Genomic DNA, 20,050 nt, shown 5'->3' on the forward strand with positions numbered 1-20,050 from the left:
CTTACAAGACAATGGTAAAATGATTACATTCTCTCCAAGAAATCTTTCAAATGTTTGCTTGTTTATTTTGCAGGACCCCAATTTTCAAGAAATACATGATTAGCCTCGCAAACCTAAAAACAACAAGCATTATGACTTGCACTGATATGTAAAATACATAATATACAAAACATAATAAATATAATTAATATTTCAATAGCATGCCTCACAATGCAAACCGCGTATGTACTTTATGTATACATTAGAATGACAACTATGAAGAGATGAAGCATCATTTTTCCAAATCCCATTTTATTCATAAAAACAAAAGCCCTGGATCTACCACTCTAATCTAGGCTTATAACAAAGCTCTGATTTTACATTGTACCTTGATGTATTCAAGTAACACAGCCTAAATGTCTTAAAAGCTGGTTGACGGCACCCATCCACCTGCACAATATACAACAGTCTGTCTACACCGGAAACAGTCGGCTGGGCAGTTTGTGCCTTATTCAAACGCCTTCAGAATGAATTTACATTACTGGCACATCTTTTTACACGTCAAGGTATTGCGGGGGAAGAAAAACAACAGTGGGAAAATATAAAATACATTGCTTATAGTCAAACGAGGCAGTTTGACAAAGAGAACGGCCTAGAAACTCTACAGCACCTGTAAGGGAAAAGGAGAGATAGATGAATGCTTTGCTTTCTGTACATTCTAGAAGGTTTAGTAGCACCATGTAAAAGCTTGAGTCAACTGTCTTAAGGGCTTTTCACACTACATGTTCTTAGCCCAGGGCTAACCTTAACCCTGGTTGAAAACGAGCCCTGGGCTACGTGCAGTGTGTTTATGACTTAAGAGGGACAAGCGACAGGCAAGGTAAAGCTTTAAGGGAAATAGTCCATTTCAGTTCAGTCAGTGCTTTCAGCCTCTTCATTTTTGTTTCCTCCCCTCATCTCCATGTCATGTGCGGTAAGCAATGTAAGTTGATCTCAGAACCATATTCTATCTTTAACTGCTCTTAGTAAGTTAATATGGCTTGGCGAGGCAGAGTACAACAGATGGAAGGAATGCAGTCACACCGGGTGATTGACAGGATTTTAGTTCTGGAGCACGTGATGGTCAGGCGCTGTGTTGACATGATGACAAAGGTCAGAGGTGTTCTTTCCTGTCCTGAATCTCTGGTGGACTGCTGGCTGCTGCGGTTCTGTAGCCTGGTCCCAGATCTGTTTATGCTGTCTTGTAAACTCCTATGATTGTCACGCCAATGGCCATAGGATGTCGTCGAGACAGCACAAACTGATCTGGGACTAGGTTAGCTGTTGAAGGTGCTCCATTAGCTTTTCTGAGTGTCCGTCTCCAGTTCCAGTTCCTCTCCATCTTGTAGTTCTTTGTCCACTTCTTGTAGTTCCTGGTCATCTTGTAGTTCTTCATCATCTTGTAGTTCTTTGTCCTGGTCATGTATCTGATCATACTGTTGCTGCTCAACGTCTTCTTCATCTTCCTCGTGCAGAGTCAGTTTCCTGTCCTCCACCAGCTTCATCTTGTCCCGGATGTGTACAGCAGAGGACGCCATGTCTCCTGGGCTGCCGAAGTACTGCTCACTCCTAAAGGGGGACATAGCGGAGGGAAGGAATAAACAACAAGGCATCAGTTCTCCTCTTAAAGTGGCATGCATCATTAGATCTTCAAACATCTTCATGTACACTATGACATTGATAAATGGTTATAGTGGATGGATAACATCAGTTGCCAGTGTAAATTAAGTTTGGTACTTGAGGAGTAAATTGGAAATAACTTTACCAGCATTGACGTTAACCCGCACCATGACAAGTTTCAGGGAGTCACTAAAGTCATGCAGGTTTTAGTGTGACCTGTCCTCTGTTTCTTACCCATCTGGGAATATAACAGGGACAGTGAGTCTGTCCAGTAGAGCCTTCCCCACTGTCTCCACCTCCTCATAGGTCTCCTGCTCCAACTCCACTGGGAGATCACCCTGCTCTGGGCTGGTTTGGACCAGAACCTGGGATGGAGAAGACAGTGTTGTGTTCATATTTCAGAACATATGGATTCTTTAGACATTCAGAATGGTGAAAAGAGAGAGCCACAAAGAGAGAGCCACAAACAGAGTGTCACAAACAGAGTGTCACAAACAGAGTGTCACAAACAGAGTGTCACAAACAGAGTGTCACAAACAGAGTGTCACAAACAGTGAGCCACAAACAGAGAGTCACAAACAGAGAGTCACAAACAGAGTGTCAGTGTCATGAAAGGAGTGTGGTTGTTTGGCCTGGCAAAGTGGTTTTATGGCTGACTGAATGGGAGCTGATAATTATGAGTCTTTTACTCTGCTGGTCTCGACTGCTCTCGGGAAGAAATTACGAGTCCTCATTGTCCGAGATGAGTCAAGACTAAGTAAAAACGTGTCCAACACAGAGACAAGACTGAGACACTCAATATATGGTCTCGAGACTGGACTCACTACAACACTGATCATTAAAGAGGCTGCTCTGGAGTTGCTTATTGTTTACCTAAAATGTTGGCTTGAGTGTTGCCTGTCATCACTACCTTCTGTCATGAAACCTCACAACCTGTAGGTTTTCCATAGGCTCAAATAAGCTTTAGGCAGGGAGAAAGCCTTTTCTTGGTGTCTCATTCTTTACACAGTAACTATTGTCCATTCTCCACCCACCTTCTCAGCTGCGGTGTGGAAAGAGCAGGCCATTTCTAGCCGATAAACCCTCTCCTCAGAGGTGACAGTGAACTGTTTCCAGACCCGGTTGAGGCGTGGCAGGGTGTCACCGGAGGAGCGAGTGGTGCAGCGTAGAGACTGACACAACACCACCGTCGCCTGAAGCAGCTGACGGCCGTAGTCATAGGTGCTCTGAAACACAGAGAAAGAGGGAGATGCTCAGGGTTGTGTTCTGTACATGTATGTCAACAGCCACGAGAGATCAGTACCTGTGCAACATCCACAAATTTCTTGTGTTTCTCCAGCAGCACTTTGGTTTCCTGTGCATCGTCCCCGAGCCTGATGTGGGTCTTCAGGAGAGCATCCAGCAGCTCACCAAGCCACTCCACCGCCTGAGAATCAACACAGGTATGAGGTTTACAAGGTCTTCTTAACAACAAAAACAATATGTCAATAATAACAATACAACACATCAGTGACGTGTTAAAATATGCAACCCAGAACCAAAGATTAAACTAACAAACAGACAGACAGAGATGAAGAAGGGAAGGTCCATAGACTGACCTGTGATGCATCTTCCTCACACTTGAAAAGCTGGACCATCTGAAGCATCTTCAGTCGCCTCACATCCACCATGTCTTCACATCTAGACAGAACCAAAACACTCTTAAAACATGACAATGGTCATTTCTATGTCAATATCCATGGCAAAGGCCAAAATTCTATGATATTACAGAAATTGTCTGACTCTTGGAAGCTTTGTAAACAACTTCAGCATTATCTGGAGCAGCTCCAGCCCTGCAGACTCAGGAAAAAAGACATCTGGGTAAACCTTTGTTTCCGGAGTTGCATGTCCTCCATAACTCCTTGGATATGATCAATGTTTTCTTTGTTTTCAATGGGCACGTCCTTCCCATAGGACCAGGTTGTCTGGTTGGACATCTGATCCATCACGACCTGCCCTTTCTCCCTCAGGCCTGCCAGGGATCCCTCTGGACAGAGCATCACGGCAGAGAATATTACTCAATAACCAAACTAACACTACCGATAGTTAGAAAATATTCTAACCAAACTTTATTCTTGCAGTTATCCATCTACAGTTGAAGTCGGAAGTTTACATACACTTAGGTTGGAGTCATTAAAACTCATTTTTCAACCACTCCACACATTTATTGTTAACAAACTATAGTTTGTCGGTTAGGACATCTACTTTGTGCTTGACACAAGTCGTGTTTCCAACAATTGTTTACAGACAGATTATTTCACTGTATCACAATTCCAGTGGATCAGAAGTTTACATACACTAAGTTGACTGTGCCTTTAAACAGCTTGGACAATTCCAGAAAATGATGTCATGGCTTTAGAAGCTTCTGATAGGCTACTTGACATCATTTCAAATCAAATCAAATCAAATTTTATTTGTCACATACACATGGTTAGCAGATGTTAGTGCGAGTGTAGCGAAATGCTTGTGCTTCTAGTTCCGACAATGCAGTAATAACGAGCAAGTAATCTAACTAACAATTCCAAAAAAAACTACTGTCATACACAGTGTAAGGGGATAAAGAATATGTACATAAGGATATATGAATGAGTGATGGTACAGAGCAGCATAGGCAAGATACAGTAGATGATATCGAGTACAGTATATACATATGAGATAAGTATGTAAACCAAGTGGCATAGTTAAAGTGGCTAGTGATACATGTATTACATAAGGATGCAGTCGATGATATAGAGTACAGTATCAACGTATGCATATGAGATGAACAATGTAGGGTAAGTAACATTATATAAGGTAGCATTGTTTAAAGTGGCTAGTGATATATTTACATCATTTCCCATCGATTCCCATGATTAAAGTGGCTGGAGTAGAGTCAGTGTCATTGACAGTGTGTTGGCAGTAGCCACTCAATGTTAGTGGTGGCTGTTTAACAGTCTGATGGCCTTGAGATAGAAGCTGTTTTTCAGTCTCTCGGTCCCAGCTTTGATGCACCTGTACTGACCTCGCCTTCTGGATGGCAGCGGGGTGAACAGGCAGTGGCTCGGTGGTTGATGTCCTTGATGATCTTTATGGCCTTCCTGTAGCATCGGGTGGTGTAGGTGTCCTGGAGGGCAGGTAGTTTGCCCCCGGTGATGCGTTGTGCAGACCTCACTACCCTCTGGAGAGCCTTACGGTTGAGGGCGGTGCAGTTGCCATACCAGGCGGTGATACAGCCCGCCAGGATGCTCTCGATTGTGCATCTGTAGAAGTTTGTGAGTGCTTTTGGTGACAAGCCGAATTTCTTCAGCCTCCTGAGGTTGAAGAGGCGCTGCTGCGCCTTCCTCACGATGCTGTCTGTGTGAGTGGACCAATTCAGTTTGTCTGTGATGTGTATGCCGAGGAACTTAAAACTTGCTACCCTCTCCACTACTGTTCCATCGATGTGGATGGGGGTGTTCCCTCTGCTGTTTCCTGAAGTCCACAATCATCTCCTTAGTTTTGTTGACGTTGAGTGTGAGGTTATTTTCCTGACACCACACTCCGAGGGCCCTCACCTCCTCCCTGTAGGCCGTCTCGTCGTTGTTGGTAATCAAGCCTACCACTGTTGTGTCGTCCGCAAACTTGATGATTGAGTTGGAGGCGTGCATGGCCACGCAGTCGTGGGTGAACAGAGAGTACAGGAGAGGGCTCAGAACGCACCCTTGTGGGGCCCCAGTGTTGAGGATCAGCGGGGAGGAGATGTTGTTGCCTGCCCCTGGGGGCGGCCCGTCAGGAAGTCCAGTACCCAGTTGCACAGGGCGGGGTCGAGACCCAGGGTCTCGAGCTTGATGACGAGCTTGGAGGGTACTATGGTGTTGAATGCCGAGCTGTAGTCGATGAACAGCATTCTCACATAGGTATTCCTCTTGTCCAGATGGGTTAGGGCAGTGTGCAGTGTGGTTGAGATTGCATCGTCTGTGGACCTATTTGGGCGGTAAGCAAATTGGAGTGGGTCAAGGGTGTCAGGTAGGGTGGAGGTGATATGGTCCTTGACTAGTCTCTCAAAGCACTTCATGATGACGGATGTGAGTGCTACGGGGCGGTAGTCGTTTAGCTCAGTTACCTTAGCTTTCTTGGGAACAGGAACAATGGTGGCCCTCTTGAAGCATGTGGGAACAGCAGACTGGTATAGGGATTGATTGAATATGTCCGTAAACACACCGGCCAGCTGGTCTGCGCATGCTCTGAGGGCGCGGCTGGGGATGCCGTCTGGGCCTGCAGCCTTGCGAGGGTTAACACGTTTAAATGTCTTACTCACTTCGGCTGCAGTGAAGGAGAGACCGCATGTTTCCGTTGCAGGCCGTGTCAGTGGCACTGTATTGTCCTCAAAGCGGGCAAAAAAGTTATTTAGTCTGCCTGGGAGCAAGACATCCTGGTCCGTGACTGGGCTGGGTTTCTTCCTGTAGTCCGTGATTGACTGTAGACCCTGCCACATACCTCTTGTGTCTGAGCCGTTGAATTGAGATTCTACTTTGTCTCTGTACTGGCGCTTAGCTTGTTTGATAGCCTTGCGGAGGGAATAGCTGCACTGTTTGTATTCAGCCATGTTACCAGACACCTTTCCCTGATTAAAAGCAGTGGTTCGTGCCTTCAGTTTCACACGAATGCTGCCATCAATCCACGGTTTCTGGTTAGGGAATGTTTTAATCGTTGCTATGGGAACGACATCTTCAACGCACGTTCTAATGAACTCGCACACCGTATCAGCGTATTCGTCAATGTTGTTGTCTGACGCAATACGAAACATCTCCCAGTCCACGTGATGGAAGCAGTCTTGGAGTGTGGAGTCAGCTTGGTCGGACCAGCGTTGGACAGACCTCAGCGTGGGAGCTTCTTGTTTTAGTTTCTGTCTGTAGGCAGGGATCAACAAAATGGAGTCGTGGTCAGCTTTTCCAAAAGGGGGCGGGGCAGGGCCTTATATGCGTTGCGGAAGTTAGAGTAACAATGATCCAGGGTCTTTCCACCCCTGGTTGCGCAATCGATATGCTGATAAAATTTAGGGAGTCTTGTTTTCAGATTAGCCTTGTTAAAATCCCCAGCTACAATGAATGCAGCCTCCGGATAAATCGTTTCCAGTTTGCAGAGAGTTAAATAAAGTTCGTTCAGAGCCATCGATGTGTCTGCTTGGGGGGATATATACGGCTGTGATTATAATCGAAGAGAATTCTCTTGGTAGATAATGCGGTCTACATTTGATTGTGAGGAATTCTAAATCAGGTGAACAGAAGGATTTGAGTTCCTGTATGTTTCTTTCATCACACCATGTCACGTTGGCCATAAGACATACGCCCCCGCCCCTCTTCTTACCAGAAAGATGTTTGTTTCTGTCGGCGCGATGCGTGGAGAAACCCGCTGGCTGCACCGCTTCGGATTGCGTCTCTCCAGTTAGCCATGTTTCCGTGAAGCAGAGAACGTTACAGTCTCTGATGTCCCTCTGGAATGCTACCCTTGCTCGGATTTCATCAACCTTGTTGTCAAGAGACTGGACATTGGCAAGAAGAATGCTAGGGAGTGGTGCACGATGTGCCCGTCTCCGGAGTCTGACCAGAAGACCGCTTCGTTTCCCTCTTTTTCTGAGTCGTTTTTTTTTTTTTTTTGGTCGCTGCATGTGATCCACTCGGTTACACTGGTTGTAAGGCAGAACACAGGATCCGCGTCGCGAAAAACATATTCTTGGTCGTACTGATGGTGAGTTGACGCTGATCTTATATTCAGTAGTTCTTGTCGGCTGTATGTAAAGAAACCTAAGATGACCTGGGGTACTAGTGTAAGAAATAACACGTAAAAAAACAAAAAACTGCATAGTTTCCTAGGAACGCGAGCGAGGCGGCCATCTCTGTCGGCGCCGGAAGTCTAACCATTTGAGTCAATTGGAGGTGTACCTGTGGATGTATTTCAAGGCCTACCTTCAAACGCAGTGCCTCTTTGCTTGACATCATGGGAAAATCAAAGGAAATCAGCCAAGACCCCAGAAAAAAAATTGTAGACCTCCACAAGTCTGGTTCATCCTTGGGAGCAATTTCCAAATGCCTGAAGGTACCACGTTCATCTGTACAAACAATAGTACGCAAGGATAAACACCATGGGACCACGCAGCTGTCATATCGCTCAGGAAGGAGACTCGTTCTGTCTCCTAGAGATGAACGTACTTTGGCGCAAAAAGTGCAAATCAATCCCAGAACAACAGCAAAAGGACCTTGTGAAGATGCTGGAGGAAACAGGTACAAAAGTATCTATATCCACAGTAAAAAGAGTCCACTATCGACATAACCCGAAAGGCTGCTCAGCAAGGAAGAAGCCACTGCTCCAAAACAGTCATAAAAAAAGCCAGACTATGGTTTGCAACTGCACCTGGGGACAAAGATCGTACTTTTTGGAGAAATGTCCTCTGGTCTGATGAAATAAAAATAGAACTGTTTGACCATAATGACCATTTGGAGGAAAAAGGGGGATGCTTGCAAGCCGAATAACACCATCCCAACTGTGAAGCACGGGGGTGGCAGCATCATGTTGTGGGGGTGCTTTGTTGCAGGAGGGACAGTTGCACTTCACAAAATAGATGGCATCATGAGGAAAAGGAAAATTATATGGATATATTAAAGCAACATCTCAAGACATCAGACAGGAAGTTAAAGCTTGGTTGCAAATGGGTCTTCCTAATGGACAATGATCCCAAGCATACTTCCAAAGATGTGGCAAAATGGCTTAAGGATAAAAAAGTCAAGGTATTGGAGTGGCCATCACAAAGCCCTGACCTCAATCCTATAGAAAATTTGTGGGCAGAACTGAAAGCGCCTGTGTGAGGAAGGAGGCCTACACACCTGACTCAGTTAGACCAGCTCTGTCAGGAGAAATGGGCCACAATTCACCCAACTTATTGTGGGGAGCTTGTAGAAGGCTACCCGAAACGTTTGACCCAAGTTAAACAATTTAAAGGCAATGCTACCAAATACTAATTGAATGTATGTAAACTTCTAAACCACTGGGAATGTGATGAAAGAAATAAAAGCTGAAATAAATCATTCTCTATACTATTATTCTGACATTTCACATTATTAAAATAAAGTGGTGATCTTAACTGACCTAAGACAGGGAATTTTTACTAGGATTAAATGTCAGGAATGGTGAAAAACTGAGTTTAGATGTATTTAGCTAAGGTGTATGTAAACATCTGACTTCAACTGTAATAAGACAGTGTGTTTCATTTAAAAAATAATAAATTAATAATAACATTACAAAAATAAACAGTAAGAATAGAATAATAGAATTGTGCTTACCAACACTCTTGAGTTTCTCCTCGAGGTGTTTGAGTGTTTGTTGGATGGCAGCCCCGTCAGTGGGGGCCACGTCTGCACAGAGCATGCCTAGTAGACCATCCAGTTGCTGGGACAGCTGCGAGGGTAAACTGGGGCGTTAGTCCAAAGGCAACACAAAGCTGTAGTCCATACAGTTAGTCTATATTATTATGACTGAATCCCAAAGTAGATTGGAGGACTTGATAAGTGTAAGCAATATGGGTGGTGGTAGCTCCATCTTGCCATCTGATTGTTGCCATATTGCTTTCATATATCGATCTACAGTACACAAATGCCAAGGGACTGGCCCTAGGTACTGACTTGGTGATTTAGAGTAAGAATCACTGTCGCTCTTGTTCTTGGCTGTATAGGTATTTTGCTATTATGAAATAAATTCAATCAATCACTGAATTAATCCATGAAACATACATCCTGTGCGGTGCCGTGGAACTCGTGTGCTGACTGCAGAACGTTCTGCCTGGACTCCAGTTGGCTGGCCTGTCTGTAACAGACATCACTGAGCTGCTGCTGAAGACCCTTCAGCTCCACTAGGTCCTCCTCGTCTCCAGCACTCAGCAACGCTGCTATCTGTTGGTTCAGCTCCACGTACACCGCAAACCACTCCTGTGGATACACAACCAATAACACACACATTATTACACCGCAAACCACTCCTGTGGATACACAACCAATAACACACACATTATTACACCGCAAACCACTCCTGTGGATACACAACCAATAACACACACATTATTACACTGCAAACCATTCCAGGAAATAAACAAACAATAAGACATTATCATACACAGCAAGCAATCCTGTATATACACAACCAATAACACATTATCATACACAGCAAGCAATCCTGTATATACATACCAATAACACATGATCATACACAGCAAGCAATCCTGTATATACACAACCAATAACACATTATTTAAACTCCAGAGCTGACAAAGTACAAATCTGTCGTTCTGCCCCTGAACAGGCAGTTAACCCACTGTTCCTAGGCCGTCATTGAAAATAAGAATTTGTTCTTAACTGACTTGCCTAGTAAAATAAAAGGTAAAATACATTTTAAAAATACAAAATAAGTTATCATACACAGCAAGCAATCATGTACAGTGGGGCAAAAAAGTATTTAGTTAGCCACCAACTGTGCAAGTTCTCCCACTTAAAAAGATGAGAGGCCTGTAATTTTCATCATAGATACACTTCAACTATGACAGACAAAATTAGAAAAAAAATCCAGAAAATCACATTGTAGGATTTTTAATGAATTTATTTGCAAATTATGGTGGAAAATAAGTATTTGGTCACCTACAAACAAGCAAGATTTCTGGCTCTCACAGACCTGTAACTTCTTCTTTAAGAGGCTCCTCTGTCCTCCACTCATTACCTGTATTAATGGCACCTGTTTGAACTTGTTATCAGTATAAAAGACACCTGTCCACAACCTCAAACAGTCACACTCCAAACTCCACTATGGCCAAGACTAAAGAGCTGTCAAAGGACACCAGAAACAAAATTGTAAACCTGCACCAGGCTGGGAAGACTGAATCTGCAATAGGTAAGCAGCTTGGTTTGAAGAAATCAACTGTGGGAGCAATTATTAGGAAATGGAAGACATACAAGACCACTGATAATCTCCCTCGATCTGGGGCTCCACGCAAGATCGCACCCCGTGGGGTCAAAATGATCACAAGAACGTTGAGCAAAAATCCCAGAACCACACGGGGGGACCTAGTGAATGACCTCCAGAGAGCTGGGACCAAAGTAACAAAGCCTACCATCAGTAACACACTACGCCGCCAGGGACTCAAATCCTGCAGTGCCAGACGTGTCCCCATGCTTAAGCCAGTACATGTCCAGGCCCGTCTGAAGTTTGCTAGAGAGCATTTGGATGATCCAGAAGAAGATTGGGAGAATGTCATATGGTCAGATGAAACCAAAATATAACTTTTTTGTAAAAACTCAACTCGTCGTGTTTGGAGGACAAAGAATGCTGAGTTGCATCCAAAGAACACCATACCTACTGTGAAGCATGGGGGTGGAGACATCATGCTTTGGGGCTGTTTTTCTGCAAAGGGACCAGGACGACTGATCCGTGTAAAGGAAAGAATGAATGGGGCCATGCATCGTGAGATTTTGAGTGAAAACCTCCTTCCATCAGCAAGGGCATTGAAGATGAAACATGGCTGGGTTTTTCAGCATGACAATGATCCCAAACACACCGCCCGGGCAACGAAGGAGTGGCTTCGTAAGAAGCATTTCAAGGTCCTGGAGTGGCCTAGCCAGTCTCCAGATCTCAACCCATAGAAAATCTTTGGAGGGATTTGAAAGTCCGTGTTGCCCAGCAACAGCCCCAAAACATCACTGCTCTAGAGGAGATCTGCATGGAGGAATGGGCCAAAATATCAGCAACAGTGTGTGAAAAACTTGTGAAGACTTACAGAAAACGTTTGACCTCTGTCATTGCCAACAAAGGGTATATAACAAAGTATTGAGATAAATAAGTATTTGGTCAATAACAAAAGTTTTCCACCATAATTTGCAAATAAATTAATTAAAAATCCTACAATGTGATTTTCTGGATTTTTTTTCTAATTTTGTCTGTCATAGTTGAAGTGTACTACCTATGATAAAAATGACAGGCCTCTCGTCTTTTTAAGTAGGAGAACATGCACAATTGGTGGTTGACTAAATACTTTTTTGCCCCACTATATATACACAACCAATAACACATGCGTTATTACAGAGCAGAAGAGTCAGACACTACAAAACAAATAACTTATTTTGTGGAGTCACAATTCATACCAGCAAACACAGAAGGTTGTGCTAATACTGTATACCAACAATACAAATTGTTTCTGTATCAAAGTTGTTCATGTTCAGTTCAGACCTACTGTGTACAGTAATTGAGTTGAATGCTTTTGTACTGTCATTATTACTTAGAGAACACGAAACATTCAGATCAAAAGCTCCACCTGCTGAAGGCTGTGGGATATAACACCACAACAAGGCTCTCGCTCTCTTGACAGTGTGGGTGTCGCTCTCTGCCGGTGTGGGTGTCGCTCTCTGCCGGTGTGGGTGTCGCTCTCTGCCGGTGTGGGTGTCGCTCTCTGCCGGTGTGGGTGGCTCTCTGCCGGTGTGGGTGTCGCTCTCTGCCGGTGTGGGTGTCGCTCTCTGCCGGTGTGGGTGGTGCCGGTGTGGGTGTCGCTCTCTGCCGGTGTGTGGGTGTCGCTCTCTGCTCTCTGCCGGTGTGGGTGTGTCGCTCTCTGCCGGTGTGGGTGTCGCTCTCTGCCGGTGTGGGTGTCGCTCTCTGCCGGTGTGGGTGTCTCTAGCCTAATCGTCAATCTTAGCTTTGACCTCGCTCTGGCTTTAGCCTTCAATTCACCCTGGCCAGCTTTCTCTGTTCCGGTCAACGGGGCACGCTCCAGCCCAGAGCAATGATTCATCAGCATCTTTGATATAAACCCAGCCAGGAGAGACATTAGTTACACCCCACAGCTGTTGCTGCTGCAGTCACTTCCTGGCCTGGACTGACTCTGGTGATTGAGCAGGAAAATACTAATGCCAGCTGTTGTTTTGTTAGTGAAATCACACAAACCTTTTCCAGATGTAAACATTGTACCTTATTTATGTCAATGATTTACCTACATCAGTTTTATTCCATAGTTTTAGTCTAGTACCGCTTTGCCCCTGCTTCTCAGCCCAGAGCGTACTGATCTATGAAAAGCAGTTACAGAACAGTATGTCTTCTGCCAAGTGCCTTCACTACAGTCTCCTGGCAGCTAACACATTCGTCCTAACAATCTAAATCTATAATCATATTCCGTGACCTAATTATTGGGATCTTCAAGACACTCCAGACATGTACTTCTACTGCAGTGAGAGCGAACTAGCAGCTATCTATCTCCACAACTCTTCTCTGTAAGTGAGTATGAACACTGAACAATGAGTGGTGTAACAGAGCTGTGTCTGTGGTGTTATCGTGTCTGTGGTGTCCTTACGCTGTGTTTGCTCTCTATCTCTTGTGTCTTCTGGCCAACTATGTGTCTTGAGTTGTGTGGTATTGTATTATGTTGTGTTGCGTCTGTTTTGTGTCTATAGTGTGTTGTTTTATTCTGTCCTTACGCTGTGTTGGCTTTCCATCTCCTCGTGTTTCTGCTGTAGGGCCTGGGAGGCCCTGATAGAATCTCCGATCCCCCACTGTGTTCGGAGCTGCTCTGTGCCAGGCCCCTCCAGCCAATTCACAACCTGCATAGCAACAAGAGAGACCCCATTGGACACAATCATTGATAAATGCTTCATCACTTCCCCCAGGCCGACCAACGAAATACCTTCCAGGTATCAGAGGTCCCTAATTGGTTGGAAAAACTGTAAATCAGTGTGGGTTTCAATCAGGTAACACTACTTAAAAGCTAGCAGGTGATATAAAGCATGTATTGGCATTTCAAATGTTGTATAATGAGGCTCATTGTTAAAACAGTGTACCCTGTGTCAGCATAGCAATATATTATGCCAAGTTAGCTAAAAAGTAAATATTGTTCACGATATATTGTACTAATGTTTTCTGTGTGTGTCTACTTGAAACTGACATCCCAGGACAAGATAAGGATAACATGATAAATCTAATTCAACATCTGGTTGGAATACAGCATTATTTAAGGAGGATCAAGAAGAGGTGTTAGAATCCACTGAACTTTGAAAGAGGGATGATAAAATGGTTCAGTGTTGAGTTTGACAGAGGTTTTCAGCATCATCCTTTAGCCTTGCTAAGCAATTCTCCCGCCTGTCTCCTATATCGCTCGGAGAAATACAGCTTACAAACTACTCCCCCACTCGCTACACAGCACTACATCTCTACTCCCAGCAGATAAGAACTAGGCCAAACCCCCCTAGCCAAACTAATCCATCATCCTACAGAACAACATCTTCATCCCCATAGCAACAGACTGCTCATTCCGTCAGGATCTAGAATCTAAAATAGAATCCATCCATTCCATGGAACACATCACATCATATCGAAGGAGCTGTTCACTTCCTTAGAACTTCCTTTTGCACTGGAAAACATTCAAAATGCTGACATATTTAGATCAGCGGTTCCCAGCCTGGTGTACTAGTGCCCCTAAGGGTATCAGGCAAATCGACAGGTGGTAGCCTATATGGGAGGAATAATAAGAACATAGGGCAAAAGATCAGTTGCACATGACGGAGTACGGAGAACAACTGTTTTAGATGCTAAAGTAGAGTTAAATCTATCGGCCAATGGGAGAAAAGGCATTTTCCCTTCATGGTTACAGACAGGAAATGAGGTAGTGCCAGCTGCCAAGGAGGAAGTGTGCTGAGATGTAGCCATGTGTGCTGACTGCTCATCCTGGCTTTGCCTCAAATCACTATCTTTTCCCTATACAATGCACTACTTTTGACCAGGGCCCACTAGATATGGGACAATTATTAGACTGAAGGTGAGGACACAACAGTTCACCTGACAAGACTGAAACCAAACATTACACTGTTGATTTTATGTGCATTTTACATGAATGTATCCAGGTGCATCGGCTAGGTGCAAAAAAAAAAAAGACAAGCATTTGAGTGAGAGATCTAACTGGTGTTTCAAAATGGCCGTACACCTCTCCAAAGTGTGCACAGTTTCTAAGTCATTTCGATGCACATTTTTAACTCAACTATGAGGTGCTTTTTTGAGCTCTCGTGCCATTGAGGAACACACAGCCCTGCATCCCCGACTTTACACAATTACTGTTGATGTTTATGCAATACCCCAGAACAGTCCATCATAAATCGCAATCGGGTCAGGTGGGCATAATTGGGAAGCCTATTCTATTGCCAACATGACTAGCTAAATGCTAAAATATAACCTTACAGTGTTAGGCTTTCACAAGGCAATTCAGAGAAGCAGATGGTCATTTTGGTGCACATAGAATGGAGTCATGAGTGCATTCAGATGCGTGGTGTTCTTTCCAAAACAACAAACAGGCTCATTCTGTTCAGGACAACCCTGGGTATAACACCATGTCATCTTGTAACTGGACATCAAACATAGTGATGTATAACTGAGTAAACAAAACATTAAGAACACCTGCTCTTTCTATGACATAGACTGACCAGGTGAATCCAGGCGAAAGCTATGATTCCTTATTGATGTAACTTGTTTAATCCACTTCAAAATCAGTGTAGATGATGGGGAGGAGATGGGATGAAGAAGGATTTTTAAGCCTTGATACAATTGAGACACGGATTGTGTCTGTGTGCCATTCAGAGGGTGAATTGGCAAGACAAAAGATTTAAGTGCCTTTGAACAGGGTATGGCAGTAGGTGCCAGGTGCACAGGTTTGTGTCAAGAACTGTAACGCTGCTGTTTTTTTTAATGCTCAACAGTTTCCTGTGTGTGTGTGTGGGGGGGGGTTGCAACTCCATATTAGGAAGATGTTCCTAATTTTTGGTATACTCAGTGTATACACACGTTTTATGATATGGAAATATGAGGTGCACTTTTGGCTTGCTTGTATGACATCAATGCGGTATTTATTATAATCCTCAACGTATCATCTTTCAAAATACACAGAGTCCTCGTAATTTACAGCCTTTCCATCACAAAAATGTGAAAACGTTGCCCAATTAGCGGGAGGGATGAGGGCAGCTTCTTGTCGCGTGTTGTGTTCAAGTTCAGAATGTCTGTCGTCAAAACCCATACAGAGCTGTGACACAGAGACCCTGACCTCTGACGTCATGTATAGCATGTCACTGTAGAGCCACTGCGTTCCAATTTAGACGCTATCAGTGTCCAAATGTTAAAACCCTATATGGTGACGTGTGTAAATCTGCATTTGTTTCTCTGTCTGGTCACTAGGCTGCTGTTGAAGGTATTGGGCTAAAGTCAAGGCAGTGAGATGTCTGTAATCTGCATTTGTTTGAATCCTGGCATCAGTATTTCACCATGCTGGTGTTTTGATACCATTAGGGCAGTGTGTGTAGGGCACTAGGCAGGTGTTGATGATGTTGGCATTGTGCAGTGGGTTTGGGTGTGTGTAGTATGTTGGTGTGTGTGTAGTGTGTATCCAGAGTGTGATATCATAGGGCAGTGTGTGTAGGGCACTAGGCAGGTGTTGATGATGTTGGCATTGTGCAGTGGGTTTGGGTGTGTGTAGTATGTTGGTGTGTGTGTAGTGTGTATCCAGAGTGTGATATCATAGGGCAGTGTGTGTGCAGTGACCAGCTCGTGTGCAGACTGTGATATCATAGGGCAGTGTGTGTGCAGTACCTGCATGACCTTGGTCTGTATCTCCTCCAGCTGGGATCGTTTGCTGCGTTGGCGACACACCTCCTGGTACTTAGTGTACTGTTCCCTGAGGGAGTCCAGCAGCTTCATGACCTGAAATAATAGTTTATCTTGTATAGTATTTGTATGTTATGTGGGAATTTTGATGTTATATGTTTACATCTTATCCGACTTGCCATAACTGAAGTTCCCTCTGGGAAAAATGAAGTTATTCTATTGTACCTGTGGCTGGGCCAGTAGCTCGTCATCCATGGGGGACCAGGCCACACCACCTCCCTCTGACCCATTAAACCTCCGCTGCTGCAGCTCTGACAGCAACTCATGGCCTGGAGGGAAGAGAGGAGATAGGGATGGTCATAGGGGGAATGGTAGTGAGAGAGATTATTTTATATATAAGTGTGTGAGAGAGAGAGAGAGAGACAGCCAGCCAGAGAGAGAGAGACAGCCAGCCAGAGAGAGAGAGACAGCCAGCCAGAGAGAGAGAGACAGCCAGCCAGAGAGAGAGAGACAGCCAGCCAGAGAGAGAGAGAGACAGCCAGCCAGAGAGAGAGAGACAGCCAGCCAGAGAGAGAGAGACAGCCAGCCAGAGAGAGAGAGACAGCCAGCCAGAGAGAGAGACAGCCAGCCAGAGAGAGAGAGAGAGAGCGCAAGAGAGAGACAGCCAGAGAGAGAGAGAGACAGCCAGAGAGAGAGAGAGACAGCCAGAGAGAGAGACAGCCAGAGAGAGAGAGACAGCCAGAGAGAGAGACAGCCAGAGAGAGAGAGACAGCCAGAGAGAGAGAGAGACAGCCAGAGAGAGCCAGAGACAGACAGCCAGAGAGAGCCAGAGACAGACAGCCAGAGAGAGAAAGAAATGTGTACTACAGTACAGAATGTAGACGACAGCAAGTTCCTCCTTGTCAGCCATTAAGTTGCAATATACATTTCAGCGGTGCATTATTGTGGAGTAGTACTTCAGGGGAAAGATTGCTATTCATTTGTTCATAATACCAACATCAACAGCATCCCAACCTCTTTAAACAGAGATTAATTCCACTGGAAAGCCTTCCAAGTACGTTCTTTGATAACAGCACATAACAAATAGGACAGAGTATTGTTCTTATATCATGCTCTTATTCTATCTCACGCTGTATCTCCTCGCCTGTCTGTTGTGCCTGTAGCAACACAAACAAGAGTGACAGGGCAGCCCAAGCCCTCTTCTTCATTACGCAAGACAATCGCTCAGAAAGCGAGCGAGAAAGAGAGAGCATCAGGCATTGTATAGGAAGTATCCCAAATTGCACCCTATTCTCAATATAATGCACTACTTTTAGCAAAGGCCCATAGGTTTCTGGTCAAAAGTAGTGCACTATGTAGGAAATAGGATGCAATTTGGGACACATACCGAGTGAGTTCTTCTGTGGGAAGCACAGTACCAGAGACGCGTTGGGCTGACCGTCCATTCCACAACCACCAGACAAAGCTCCTTTTATTGGGACAGCTCTGCTATGTGCTGGCCTTCCAGGGTTGTGTCCCATAGAACACCATATTCCCTTTATAGTGCAGTACTTGGCCCTGATCAGACGTAGTGCACTATGAAGGGAACAAGGTGCCATTTGGGCTCAGCCCAGCTCTGCTCTGCTCTGGCATTCCTCTGAATGGGTAAATATTTTCACTGTAGTAAAACCGTTGAAATGACACACTACTCGCCACTAGGCCTGCAAATACAATTACTGGGTCTACGTCCCAAAAGGGTGCCTTTTGGAACGCACTCTAGGAGTCTGTTTACTGAATGGTTACACAGAGTGGAAAATGTCTTCTCTGCTGGTGGCGTGCACCATCTCTGCATCCTGTACCATTCAACTGAAATGGAGCTCAGACTGGTATAGAAACACACAGCTCTACTAGCTAGGCTACCTGGATTCAGCTATTTGTATTAACAATGACATGTGCACAAAGATTGGTATAATTACCGGTTTGTAGAACTGTTTCAGGATCAAGCGATGGTAGGAAGTTACAATCTGGTGGCCTGGGAGAAAGATAAGTAAGCAATGTGTTTACTGGCCTGTGTGTTCAATTCCCTTTCCTCAATCATGGACACTTAGAACAAAAATAGATATAATAGTCAATACCTTTCTTTGTCTAATTGGTTGCTTTTCTCACTCTCGTTGATGACCACCAGTTCATCTAGAAGGGATGTGGACTCTTTGGTAAACTTCTCAAAGACCTGAGGAAAAACAAATGAGTAACAATGTACATGCATGTTTGTCACATAACAACAGGATTGGGGTGAATTCCATTTCAATCAGGAAGTAAACCATATTCAAATTCCACATTTTCCTCATTGAAAAGCATGGAAGAGAATTTCAGTGTACTTCCTGAATTGACTGGAATTGACCCCAACTCTGCATAATGTCATTGTTATATACATTTTCATCTATAGGATTCAAATGTGATGTCCAAATGTGTGCTATTGTACACAGTCACAGTGCATTTGCTCACAAAACCACCTCCAACTTCCTTCATACTGGACACAAAGACATACACATGGACTCTGGGGGAGTAGATAAAAGGGCCTCATTGCCAAAATCCCCAAGTATCCCTTTAAAATGGTGGCAAGGCTTACCAGTCTTTTGTTCACCCAGTCCATGTGATCATACACTAAACTTCCTCCGAACTCATCAGTCAGCTGACAGGGCTCGATGTAGCGTGTGAGCTTATTGGCAGATACCAGAATAACCTGGAACAAGAGAACAGAGGAGAGACAGGGTCAGAGACAGTTATTAAATCCCCACTGTGGATTAAGGAATTGTATTATTTCATCATCACGCTAATCTCATCCAAGTTTGGACAGTATAAAAGCATGATTCAAGTTCGTAAAATGTAGAAACAATTGATCAAGTGGAGCAAGGCCTAAACACAGCTGGTAGCATGGTGTGACAGCCTTGCATACTGGTTAAATTAACAACTTTTCAATGTTAACAACTCACACTGACTAGATAGCGGTAAAGTTTTCAGTTCGACACATCAACGTTGACAACCCAGACAAACTAGATAGGGATTGGAATAGGATTCTGGGAGAGGCCTATACAGACAAGTCTCTCTGTAAGCCCTGCCTGTTAGCCTCCACGGCTGTTCCTCCTGTCAAATACAGGCCTGTTGAGATGTAGCAAGGGGATGGGAGGCAACCGCTGACCATACAGATGAGATGAACACAGCAGAATGTTTTCCACCAGGGACAGACTGGACAGGGAGACCACAGCCCATACAGATGAGATGAACACAGCAGAATGTTTTCCACCAGGGACAGACTGGACAGGGAGACCACAGCCCATACAGATGAGATGAACACAGCAGAACGTTTTCCACCAGGGACAGACTGGACAGGGAGACCACAGCCCATACAGATGAGATGAACACAGCAGAACGTTTTCCACCAGGGACAGACTGGACAGGAGACCACAGCCCATACAGATGAGATGAACACAGCAGAACGTTTTCCACCAGGGACAGACTGGACAGGAGACCACAGCCCATACAGATGAGATGAACACAGCAGAACGTTTTCCACCAGGGACAGACTGGACAGGGAGACCACAGCCCATACAGATGAGATGAACACAGCAGAACGTTTTCCACCAGGGACAGACTGGACAGGGAGACCACAGCCCATACAGATGAGATGAACACAGCAGAGTCTTTTCCACCAGGGACAGACTGGACAGAGAGACCACGGCCCATACAGATGAGATGAACACAGCAGAGTCTTTTC

The 20,050-nt window shown here is 44.6% G+C and overlaps 1 protein-coding gene across 3 annotated transcripts in view; it reads right to left on the reverse strand.

Moving 5' to 3' along the window:
• Positions 1-42: 42 nt before the first annotated feature.
• The window catches only part of LOC112239160 (SEC14 domain and spectrin repeat-containing protein 1), a 34,637-nt gene continuing 14,629 nt past the window's right edge, over positions 43-20,050 (reverse strand). For 2 of the 3 annotated variants that reach the window (XM_042319693.1, XM_042319692.1), the window contains exons 7-20: positions 18,905-19,018; positions 18,411-18,505; positions 18,252-18,307; positions 16,522-16,625; positions 16,282-16,392; positions 13,134-13,256; positions 9,420-9,614; positions 8,973-9,087; positions 3,505-3,664; positions 3,237-3,318; positions 2,942-3,064; positions 2,673-2,864; positions 1,873-2,003; positions 43-1,587 (exon numbers count right to left, since the gene is read on the reverse strand). In XM_042319693.1, coding sequence (XP_042175627.1) covers positions 1,317-1,587; positions 1,873-2,003; positions 2,673-2,864; positions 2,942-3,064; positions 3,237-3,318; positions 3,505-3,664; positions 8,973-9,087; positions 9,420-9,614; positions 13,134-13,256; positions 16,282-16,392; positions 16,522-16,625; positions 18,252-18,307; positions 18,411-18,505; positions 18,905-19,018 — 1,872 coding nt within the window. In that variant the 3' untranslated portion in view covers positions 43-1,316. The remainder of the gene's footprint in view (positions 1,588-1,872; positions 2,004-2,672; positions 2,865-2,941; positions 3,065-3,236; positions 3,319-3,504; positions 3,665-8,972; positions 9,088-9,419; positions 9,615-13,133; positions 13,257-16,281; positions 16,393-16,521; positions 16,626-18,251; positions 18,308-18,410; positions 18,506-18,904; positions 19,019-20,050) is intronic. The other variant, XM_042319694.1, reaches the window with a different exon arrangement.

The sequence above is a fragment of the Oncorhynchus tshawytscha genome, linkage group LG03 (genome assembly GCF_018296145.1).
Source record: "Oncorhynchus tshawytscha isolate Ot180627B linkage group LG03, Otsh_v2.0, whole genome shotgun sequence".
Classification (NCBI taxonomy): Eukaryota; Metazoa; Chordata; class Actinopteri; order Salmoniformes; family Salmonidae; genus Oncorhynchus; species Oncorhynchus tshawytscha.